We start from the raw sequence: 11,568 nt of genomic DNA, 5'->3' as shown, positions 1-11,568 counted from the left end.
AGACAGAAATTATTTTAAACCATAAATCTAATGTAGTACAAACCAAGAATATAAAATCACTAATGAAGAAACTAAAAAATGGAGCACATTATGTGAATAGGTCTCCTTTTATCAGAGTGGTCGCAGCCCTTTGGTGGCACCAAACTTCAGACTGACATTTATCTAAAGCAGGCATTATACTTTCTGCATCCGTGGGTCCGCTCAGATCCCAGTGATGTAATTTTCATCATCAGACAGCGCAAGAATCCACGTAGATGTCCACATGCCGGCTTGTTTTCTGGGACTGCGCGGACTTAACACTGTAATGCAACAGCTACACGTGCTCCCCAGGCTGCAGACTTCACATGTCAAAAGAGTGTAACAGGTCTCCAGCCATCCATGTCCACCAGTTTAATATAGGTTTAAGTAAGCACTTGAGGTTATATTGTATTAAATAGACAATGTTTCATAGTGATATATCAGTAATACACAGTAATACATACATGTTTATGTGTGTATACATATATATATACACACACACACACATATATATATACATATACACACACATATATATATATACATATACACACACATATATACATATACACACATATATATACATATATATATATATATACACACACACATATATATACACACACACACATTCTGTTTTATGTTTACTCTCCATGAAAGAGTTTCTGAAATTAAATTTTGAAACATTCCCACTGTACCCCTGGAATGTTTAAGTAACCAAGAATAAGCCTAAGCTGTCAGTCAGAGAACAATACAAACATGTTTTTTAAAATACTCCTTTAGCACATATTTATCTGGGGGTTACTCCTTATCTATCTGATAACTAAGACCTCCCAGGGTTACAGAGAAAGTTGTTATTACGAGGTAGACATGTTGCTGGTTGCACAAACACCTGATTTTCAAGTTTCCCTTTAACTTGCTGTTGGGATTTGTTTTGGGTAAGTTTACAACACTAAAGCACTAAGCTGACTTCACCAGGGTACTTCATTGTGCCTCCTGGACGCCACATCACCAGCAGCCCCTTTTCACACAACCTCTAAAGGTCACTTATCTTTTAAAAACAAACAAACAAACAACAGCTATGTGTTGTAATAAGAGTTTGCACAAACAACACAACATTGTTTTTTTCAAGGGAGGACAGTCTTGTTTAGTGAGACCGCTTCATTTAAAAAAAAAAGAAGTTTATTTTTATAGCTTCCAAGGCAGACAGATACTGTAATGATTGTTTAACTTTGATATAAATTATTTTTTACTCTGCCTGTTAATTATAGCTGTGACCTGTAGCAGCTGGCAGGGCGACAGACTACAGAACAACAGCTGATGTGTTTGTTTAAGATAAGAGAGCAGCAGATAATCAATCCTAACCTCATCAATAAACTCTGGAGATAACAGGCAGGGAGAGAACAGCTCCTTCTGAAAATACCAGAGATGAGTCACAGAGATGGAACGAAAGGAAGAGCTGCAATGCAATCATATTAATTTGGTAAACTGAGTGTTATAGTTTAAATGAAGACAAAGCATTTTTCTCACCATACAGACACTATCAGTGCCACAATACTGTAAATCTTTAATAAACACGTGCGTACATGTTTATATTTAAGGACAAAATGTCACACTGGCTGAGTTTGTGCAAAAAGACAGAAGACACCAAGTGTAAAAAACAGAAACTCTGTATCATCTTTTACAAAGAGAAGAAAATCTAGTGTTTAGTAAGAGATCCTAAAATTACCAAAGAAAAAATTATATTTTTCATAAAAATCTTATGTACAGCTTCCTTCACATATTTCATTTCTTCTTCAAGACATCTGACACATATATGGGTATAGAAACAAAGAAATAGGGGTACATGGTTTGTCTGGACGAGAAGAAGCTCTGAATGATATATTGAACATATTAATTGGGAGAATTATGTTGGCTGTATGTTGGGTCTTTTGGGTTGAATCGCGTTAACTTGGGAGTTCAGCAAATCCTTCAAAATGCTCACATTGAAAGAGAAAGGTTGAGTCTACTGAGCTTTTAGTGCTCACACGAGAAGGGGGTATAAATAGATCTGGTTAGGGGACAGGGTGGCCTGTGGATCCCTATAAACCACAGCATCAAAAAAAGAGTCCCCATAAATCAGGACACAGTCCAGTCCAGCTACAGTTCAAAGTGTGTCTCTTCCTTCTGGATGCAAAATGATAGATTTCAGAAAATCTGTCCCTGTTAAGGACTCACTTCTGATTTCAAGCTTTCAAAAATATCCTGCTGAGGCTAAGACACAGTTCATAGTTTCACATAAATCCAGGTGTTTCAAGGCATCAGATGAAGAAATACAAAGAAGGAAGCAGGATCAGATAGAAGAAGAAGAAGCCAGTGGGAATCATCCTGACAGCCGATGAACGATACCAGCGCACCTCATCAGAATCATCTGGAAAACAGAAACAGGAAAACTGTCATTTTGAGTAGAATTACAGTTATGATTTGTTATCATTCTGTGTCTCAAAAGCCTTTTCACTAACTGTTTTATGGCCTTATTTTATGTTCTGTAGTTGGTTATTTTTTAAGGCCCTGTTTATTGCAGAAAAAACACACTTTCTCTCAAGAGGGCTCATCTTACACACAGCATGGTCACTTTACTTTTCACCCAATCCTGGCTTTGTACTGCACGGTGGTGTCTCCTTTGTTATTTCTTGTGTTAGAAAAAAAAGATGAAGAGTGGATTGTACTACTGGCGGGCTAAAGAACCAACAAATATATTTTCTGCTTTTAATACTAAAAACATTTCGGGAGGGGGAAAAAAAAAGCAGAAAAAGAGCTGGAAAACTGCACAATTCTTAGATTAGAAGATTTAGGATGTCTGTATGTTCAGCAATGATAGGCCAATTTATCCAAAGTGTTGGCTTTAGGCTATTTAGAAAGTTGGCTAAGGAATTTTGAAATAATGGAGCTCATGATCAAATAAAATAATCACTCAAAAAGCTGCAGCTACTCATACCTCAAAACAAATGTTGGATAAGCTTTATCTTAAAAGTGCTTACACATTGTCATTGTTTGTGCTGAAGAATGCATTGCCTTGAGTTGTAAATGAGTGGGTGGGGTGCGAGTTTGAATGCGACACTTACACTTGAAGGGAATTGTTTTTGTTGTAAGTCTGAAAAAGTGTGAACGACAGTTTTCAAACTGTGTGATGGCCATCAACAGCTCATCCACACAGACACATAAATAGCCCTCGCTTACCTGATCATACATCTAAAGGACTGAATGAACCACATGGAAATATACAAATACAGTCAAGACACGCGTGCCCTCTAGATTCTGAAAAAAAGCTAAACCTGGTCTGAACTGCAGCAAGTCTCTATTTAGTCCTCATTGGATCTTACCGCAGTCTTTATGGAAGACGTTGGCGAAGCAGTGCAGCGTGCCATAACCACAGCGGCAGTAGGAGCAGCCCTTTTGAACCCACTCGCCGTGAGGAATCAAACCACAGGTCCTGCACACAGATGACCGAAATTACAACCACTCCCAAGCACTTGATTCTTTAAGATATTTAAGATTTTTTAAACCAGTGACATAAGAACCATATTGGTGATAATTTCTGGTCATAAAACAGTCAGAGACATTGAAGACACATTCTCAAAGTCTAAGTTAGATTAGACCAAGTTGGCTCAACCAGTATAGTCAATATTAATTTGCATTTTAGAGTAAGTAGAGCACTATACAGGAGCACACATCTAATATTTTTGTATTCGGGTTTACCTGATTCGTTGGTCGTACTCGCAGGTTCTCCCGGTGAAATATGGAGGACAGGCACAGAAGCTGCCCAAGATGCAGGTTCCTCCATTCTTACAGCAGCTTCGACTCTGTTCAGCACCTCAAAAAACCCAACAAAAACAGATATTTAAATGGGAACCAACAACAAATCCATCCAGGTCATTTAAAATCTAACCTGCATCCAATTCCTCCTGTATCTGTAAGTCACTTTGCAGACCACCTCCACGCCAGCTCCTCTGTTTCTCATCTTACCAATATCCTGGCGGTCTGCTGTTATCTCTAACATCTAAGGGCACCCTGCTACTGCTCTTACCACCTTTATGCTTTCCATGTATGAAGGCAGGAATGTGTCCCATCTCAAAACTGTGTTTCTCTGCTACTTCTGTAGCAACTATACAGAAGAATTAACAGTCCTGTAATTAGTAATGGAGGTCTTTACAGAGCTGATCATCTCTTACATGAGCTTTTCAGAAATATTGATCATTTTAAGTGAGAAAGGAACAACAAAAGCAACCAAAGTGTGATTAAATGAGTGCTTGCAATTATAAGTGTGAATATAGTCTTAATCTAAAGTATCTTATAGAATGATTATTTTAACGTTTCTGCCAGCAAATATGTTGAAGTAAGCAACTCTACATAACTGTGCAAGAGCTGGGCACATTGGGGATCTATACTATTTTCTTATCAATATTTTGTAAGAATTAGATACAGAATATGGAGCTTGTGTCTGCAGAGCCATTAGGGATATGCCTTTTTCATATGAACACCAAACCTTATGTATGCATTTCATATTTGTCCAGGTAAATCTGTCTATATGACCTGTAAGCTCCATTACAGGTATTCAGTCCAGTATCATTAATTATACTCAATATATAAAACTTTCTTGTGTCTTCGTTTTTCTGATTGTCTTTCATGGAGTTTTCCTTTAACAGATGAACTTAGACTTTCTGATTTTAAATTTTGTAAGGTTTATTTTTAGTATAGTAAGACTTATTTTGTGTTTTAATTTGTCGTTCAGGGGGCCACTGCTGTGCCCTCAGGTCTCAGGTCAAGCATTTCTTTTTTTACTGTATCGGTATCTGTGAGATAAACCAGAGTCTCCAGCTGGCAGCACATTCCTGTGATCCTCTGCTTCACATCAGCAAACACAGAGAGTCTGAACAAACCTCCGAAAATGGCAGAAAAACACTAGAAGTGAACCAACAACGGCCCACACAACCACGCCTTTTAATTAAGGGGTTTGTTTTAGTATCTATTTGGATGGCTAACAATGAAAATTCATTTGAATTCATTTTATTTTAAAAGCTCTCACTTAAATCAGAAGAGAGAATATACTGTTTTTATTTTAAACAATTGGCTCTTTAATCAAAGACTTTATTTAATCTCAATAGATGATGTTGCCGATTACCAGTTTTGTTTTCACAGTTTTTCATATGATGTTTTATTTGAAGGTGTATGACAGCATAAGACAACAAAACTTTCTGAGCAACTGGAAATATATCTTAAATGCATTACAAAAAAGAAATCCTAGGGAAAATTACGGAACAGCATCAGGTAAACTGTTTTAGGTAAACTGCTGAATTCTTTCCTTCATTGGTTTTTGGGGTTCATCTCCCCCTTCTGTCTACATCTGTGTGTGCATTACCGAAGTGTGAACTTACTGCTGGTCAGGCCGATGAAGGGCAGTACGGCGCTAGCGTCACGGTGTTTACGGTCCCCGTTGTTTGGTGACCTCACCTGGGTAAACTGACCCAGGAAGTCCTGGGAGGTCTGTAAGGATTTCGCCAAAGAAGAAGAAGAGGAGGAAGCAGAGCTTGAAGGAGGAGAGGAAATGGAGGAGGAAAGAGATGAAGTTACTGGAAGTGAAGGAGAAGAGGTAACAGAGGAGGAAGGAAGAGCGGGCATTGTAGGGAAGGTGTCTTGAGTACTGCATTTGTCTCCTTTGCAACCTGCAAAAGAGAAACGCAACAAATTTTACATGTCACACAGAGCAAAGGCACATGTGAGTCAAAGAAACTGAGCCATGAAATCAAATCAAAGGAGATTGTGGGGTATTGGTCTGACTGAAGTCCCACCAACATCAACATAACGTTACAAACTGAAGTGAAAACAAGCATCAACCCTCCTGACAAGCAGACCAGAAGGTTCTGCAGCAAAGAAGTTCACTACAACCAGGTTTCTTTGTGTTAGCTGACTCAACAAAACCGAAAACCCCAGTCAGAGATAAAGGGTACCACGACAGTGATTATCAACTTTCTCTTTTAAACTGGGCTCTCCGCTTTGGGCACATTCAAATAAAAAGAGGTATTTTACACATCATGCAGTTCTTCTGTATAAAATGATCCCCACGAGTGCCATCTACTCCAATTAAAAAAATGCTATTATAGAAAACACAACAGTAAAGCTCAACACTGTTGCCAATAAAACAGATTCACGCTGCAGAAAACTGTTAAAGTGATGATTTCGTGCACAGGGCAGTAAAATACACACTTTCATTTGAGTTCAATATTTTAATGCTGATTGTGCTCTAAGAGCTACTGTTTACATGAAACATTAAAAGTCACTGTGGGTGTTCTGTGCTCTAGCAGCTACAACCCCAGCCGATTAAAATCAATTATAACAACATTCAAACATGCTGTTCAAATACTGCCACTGTTCACTGACAACACAATACACAGTTTGAGCTGCTTTATGAAGTGGTACAACTTGTGATGTTAGTAAGGCATGGCTTAACAAGCTGCACAAATAAAACCCTCGCCCCAAACATGTTTGATCACCAGGAGCTCATATTTGTATCACATGAATTAATATTCTGAATCATGCGGCCATATAGGAACTGATGACAAATTAATGGAAGAAAAAAGTTAAATAAATGTCTCAGTAAAGTGCTTACAGCTCTGCACTCCAAGTCTCTGCAGTCTACTGACATTAGGAAACACCATTCTTCTCAATTTTCTAATTTGGTGATCTGATGGTGGTGGTGTTGGTTTACACAATCAAGTCCAAAAATCTTCTGTAGCCACTCAACCAGGTTGACAACTGGTGAGTTCAAAGGCCAAAGAACACAAGTTACATCAATTCTATACTTATGTAGCAGTCATGCTTTCTGGATCCCATTGAGTATAAAGATTTGATCAGAGGATAAAAGGCAATCACTTTATATTGATTTGCAATACAGATAAGCTGTCCCACTAAAGAGAGCGAAATTAACTACCTGAAAAGCCCGTCTTCATTCATTACATTTATTAGAAAACAGACACAAAAAAAAGTAAATAAGTCGTTTTACATTTGAGGAATAAAAACATGCAGGGAAAGGAGGGGGGGGATCTTCCCTGGAGAATGATTATGAACACATTATTGTTAAGCTACCTGTTACCAAAGACAATAAAGGGCTATTCCACTATTCTATTTTTTTCTCTTATATATTCTAGACTCAGCAATCAGTATAGGCAGTTTAAGGGAGAAGGGACCTGTGGTGGTGACCAATTATATCTTACACCAACTTAAAAGAAAAACATAAATAAAGTTTTTTGTTGGCCCTAAATCATAAATGGAACTCGGCCCAGAGTCCCAGAGACCGGAACTAGACAAGGGACTCCAAAGCACGGCAACAACATGACCCCCACTGCATCATAGAGCCACCAGATTCCCGCACTGCAGGGGTCAGAATTTAGCAACAGTTTGTAATTGGGGAATTTTCCAATTAATTGTCACGTTTTGTTCTTATTAGAAAAAAACAAAACAAAACAACAGACAAACAAGCACAGATGACTGTATGTTGAGTGTGATGATCAGACCTGAAGCAGACACAGCAGCAGCAGACTGGACACACATGAAGACGCAGAGCACAAACCTGGAAACAGGGTTTTACATTTGGTGTAAAACAAGTATTTTTTTTTTAAAAAAAAAAAAAAAAAAAAACAACAACAACAATAAAAACAACCCCCCCTCCCAAAAAAAAAAACACAAAAAAAAAACAAAAACAAAAAAAAACAGAGCGATTTTCACAGAGAGTCATTTGGACTTACTTGAGCATCTCCTTCCAATTCATTTTAGCGAAGTGGTGAAAAAAAAATTTAAATAGTAAAAACTCCAAACCACCTTCTTGATTTCTTGGCCGTTCTTCAACTCACAGTGGAGGAAAAAATACAATAAAACCGCGAATAGCCGAAGGTCGAAAATAATTCCCTGAAGTTTACGTTTGTAGCTCCAGAAGTCAGAGAAAAGTATACATAGACATAAAACCAACTCAGACGCTGAGAACCTCAGCAGGTGCTACTCCAAAAGATATTTTAAAAACTCCCCTTTAAAGACTTCATAAAAGCGAAAACGCCGTATAAGAATCTAGTGAATCCTCCTCCGGCCTGAGTCTCCCCCTCGCAGTTTTGTGTCTCTAAAACTTATCTTCTGTCCAGGTGATTCTCCTGCAAGGGGGGAGGGGCTCCGGAAGCCACGCCCCCTCACGGCCGTCTGGGTGGAGGTGAAGGTGGAATCAACAAAACTGGGAACTGGCTGAAAGCTGTTCTGGTGGCCCAGAAAAATAACGTGTTTCCTAATTTAGTTATCAGGTAATTGGTTTTGTTTGCTGAGCTTTGGATGGAAGAAGAAGAATTAGATGGTTCTTACCCACGTATGTCAAGAAAAGTACAGCAGTTCACTCAAAGCTACTTCATGTGGAAATGGGTTTTGTAAAATGCTTCACATGCTGCACAAAGAAAGGAAATTTTGGAGAGCCAGAATCTCTCATCTGTTCTACACTGGGTATAAAATGAGCCCAGTGATTTTTATACTGGTGGTGATTTAAAAAAAAAATGAAAAGAATACTGGAAAAAGAAAGGTTAAATTACCACAAACATAAAATTTATCTCCTAAAAAAAGAAATCTGCAGAGTAGCAAGCTCCTGTTATTGTTCAAATAAAACCTCACCTTATATTTGAACAAAAGGAACGTTTATGGCTAAAATAATATGAGAGGAAGTAACTAAATGAAAACTTTTTGAAGGTTTTCAGGTGTTGCTGAAAATGTTGTTTTTTTTTAATTGACTTTATTAGGATGGTCACCAGGACATAAAGACAGGTGCACATAAAGATTCATCAGTTTAACTTGATAAAACATAACATATAGATAAAAGCCTTTTAGTTTAGGGGTTAATGTAGAAGAGAATATTACTAAGGTGACTTAATAACTGATTTTAAAGGTTTAAAATTTATTTAAAGTGGAAAAAATATTAGTATATAATGATTTTTCAGCGGTTTTTGGGAAGCTGACATTGAGGCATTAAAGAATTAAAGATCAAAGTACTTTTAACCATCTGTGGTTCAGTAGATTCAATTCTTTGCTCATATAAAACCTCACAGGCCTTCTTTCTTTCTTTGTTTCCTCCACCTCTCTCGCTGACATCCCCCACTCTCTCACCCTGTAAATATGCATATTAACCTCACCTTCACATGTTAATGACCCTGCTCCTGAAAGGAAATCCACCTAAACTGAAACTTTCTTCAGTGGACAACAATAACACACACACACACACACACACACACACACACACACACACACACACACACACACACACATCTGTATCACACTTTCTTAAGCAGAAACAAACATATAGAAAACATAGAAATCTGTTCTTGGTATAGTAAGATACTTAACTTTCAGCCGCTGATTTTTGGGAGTAAAATACCTTTTTAATAAGTTTTATTTTATGGGTTTTCTAGTACTTTTAAATAATTTGGTGAATAATTCCAGGTTCTCCTAAATGTAATTTGGTAAATGTACAAAATAAAACAACTTAAAACCACTCCATAGATGCCCAAAAACCAAAATCACAGCATTAAATTTAATTGCAAAGAATGGCTGTATTATTAGTCATGAACTATTCATTTATCCAGGGGTAAATGCTTAAACAGATGTTCTGATTTCTTCTCAAAAACTCTGCTTGCATTTTGATGAATGGTTTCGGTGGCCGGTGGGTGAGGCGTATTCAGTGAGAGTGTAAACAACAACAGTCATATGGCTCTAAGTTCTGCACACTGTGTTTCTTCACTCTGCTCGGCTCTTTGGTGCATTTAATCTCAGTTTAATCTTTTTTTAAATAGCTTTTTATGTCATTTCTGTGCAATAATATTTGTCCACACTTAGATCACAAAATGTTTGCCACCAACTTAATGGAGCAACAAATGCCAAAAATATCCCAAATGGTGAAAAAAATCTCCATTTAAATAACCTCAGTGATTTTAGAAAAGAAGAAGATTTGGAAGATGCTGAGTTTTCAGAACATGAGGCTTTTTGCCTTCACTGGATGGGACAGTGCAGACAGTAGTGTCGGGGAGGGCGAATGACGCACAGAAAATGTGAAGGTTCTCTGTCATCCAGGTCATGGTAATCTAAGGAGCTTCTCTGATGAGAGGCGAAACTTCTTCAAGAAACTTAAAGAAGTCCATTCGCTTTTCTTTCCCACCTCCTAAGATCACACGGGTAATGGTCTGGGGCGGACTCAAAGCCAGTATATGGGTCACCTGCACAAGGTGACCGGCTATGGTATGTAATCAGACAGTTTGAAAATGATGATGAGTCTGGCTGTAACTCAGCTCCAAAACAAGTCCATCAGAGCCAGAAAGTGAAACAATATGGATGTCCAGACATGGTACTCAATGTGTGGGCAACTTTTTCTCTCAGATACATTCTAGAAATTCATCTGTATCACAAATTGTTCTCTGATCTAAATTTTGCTCTAATCCAGCAGCAACAATAAGAGCTACAATGTGTATGTGGACCCAAGATAGTCAGGAAAACACAGTTTATATGAATCAACACACAAATATGCAAGTTGTTCTGTGGGCCTGAGTTGTACAGAGCAACATGAATCTGATCAAATCAGACATCATGTTTCATCTAACTTGCAAAGCAGCAGTAGAAAAGCTCCGTTTGTTGCTTGTATTAGCATTAGAAGCTAACAGACAGACTGTAAACACTACAGAATGAGTTCATTTGAATGACCTCCTAGTAGCAGTCACCTCACAGACAACAAAGCTACAAATCAGTTGAAATGCGCAATGACAGCTGGCATCAAATCTAGGGTGAGCAGAAGAATTTGAGTTTTTGGTTAACTTCCAGGAAGTTCATATAGTTTATTTATTTATTTGAAAGGTAACAGTTTCTTCTATGTTCTCCTAATAAATACAAAATGCCATTTTTTTCCCACTTGCAAGTCAAATGTCATTATAATGAAAGCTAAACTCCTAATATATATCAATAATAAATATCACATAGATTACATAAAGCATCTTTTTTTGGTTCTGGTGGTCACAGATGAAGTAACCAAACTATCCAAACCAGTATTGCAGCTCTGCCCCACCCCCACTCCACTCACCTCTGTTAATCTGTCTCTACTTTGAGGACAGAGGGGCAATCAGAGGTGGAAATGGGTATTTTGTAATCTGCGCAGCATCACAATGCAGACTGATCTCATGCTAATACACAGCAGGAGAGTCAGCAGCAGGAGGGGAAGCCCTGATCTGAACACTACAGGAAATCTGCATGTGAAAGCTTGCAAAATGCAGGGAGACTCGGAGGGGTAGAGGGAAACTTTGCAGGCTACAAGTTTATCATTATATAATGATGAAGAGAAGCTGTGGAAGCCATCTCCTGCTGTGGAGCCGGAGAGAAAATAGAGCACTGAATTATTGGACATGCTTTTGTAAACTGCACTTGTGGCGGTTTCACAGTATTTGGTCTCTATTTGAGATAATAATGGCCATTCACGGAAAGTGATTTATAGGTTTAATATGAGTCTCA

The 11,568-nt window shown here is 38.1% G+C and overlaps 1 protein-coding gene across 1 annotated transcript; it reads right to left on the bottom strand.

The window, feature by feature from the left end:
• Positions 1-1,761: 1,761 nt before the first annotated feature.
• tdgf1 (teratocarcinoma-derived growth factor 1) lies at positions 1,762-8,554 on the bottom strand. The gene is made up of 6 exons (XM_040000824.1): positions 7,800-8,554; positions 7,569-7,624; positions 5,433-5,720; positions 3,757-3,871; positions 3,381-3,490; positions 1,762-2,428 (listed from the first exon to the last, which is right to left on the bottom strand). The coding sequence occupies exons 1-6, from the start codon at positions 7,820-7,822 to the stop codon at positions 2,319-2,321; spliced, it is 702 nt and encodes a 233-aa protein (XP_039856758.1). The 5' UTR covers positions 7,823-8,554; the 3' UTR covers positions 1,762-2,318.
• Positions 8,555-11,568: the final 3,014 nt, after the last annotated feature.

Source organism: Simochromis diagramma, unplaced genomic scaffold (genome assembly GCF_900408965.1).
Source record: "Simochromis diagramma unplaced genomic scaffold, fSimDia1.1 OVJJ01000596.1, whole genome shotgun sequence".
NCBI classification, from domain to species: domain Eukaryota; kingdom Metazoa; phylum Chordata; class Actinopteri; order Cichliformes; family Cichlidae; genus Simochromis; species Simochromis diagramma.
This window is presented reverse-complemented; position numbering and strand designations above follow the sequence as displayed.

Coding starts and splice junctions, on each gene's coding strand:
- tdgf1 (XM_040000824.1), bottom strand. CDS start 7,822: ATGAATTGGAAGGAGATGCTCAA. Junction 3,872..5,432: donor CTTCATCGGCCTGACCAGCA/GTAAGTTCACAC, acceptor GGGTTTTTTGAG/GTGCTGAACAGAGTCGAAGC. Junction 2,429..3,380: donor CGTCTTCCATAAAGACTGCG/GTAAGATCCAAT, acceptor TCTGTTTTCCAG/ATGATTCTGATGAGGTGCGC.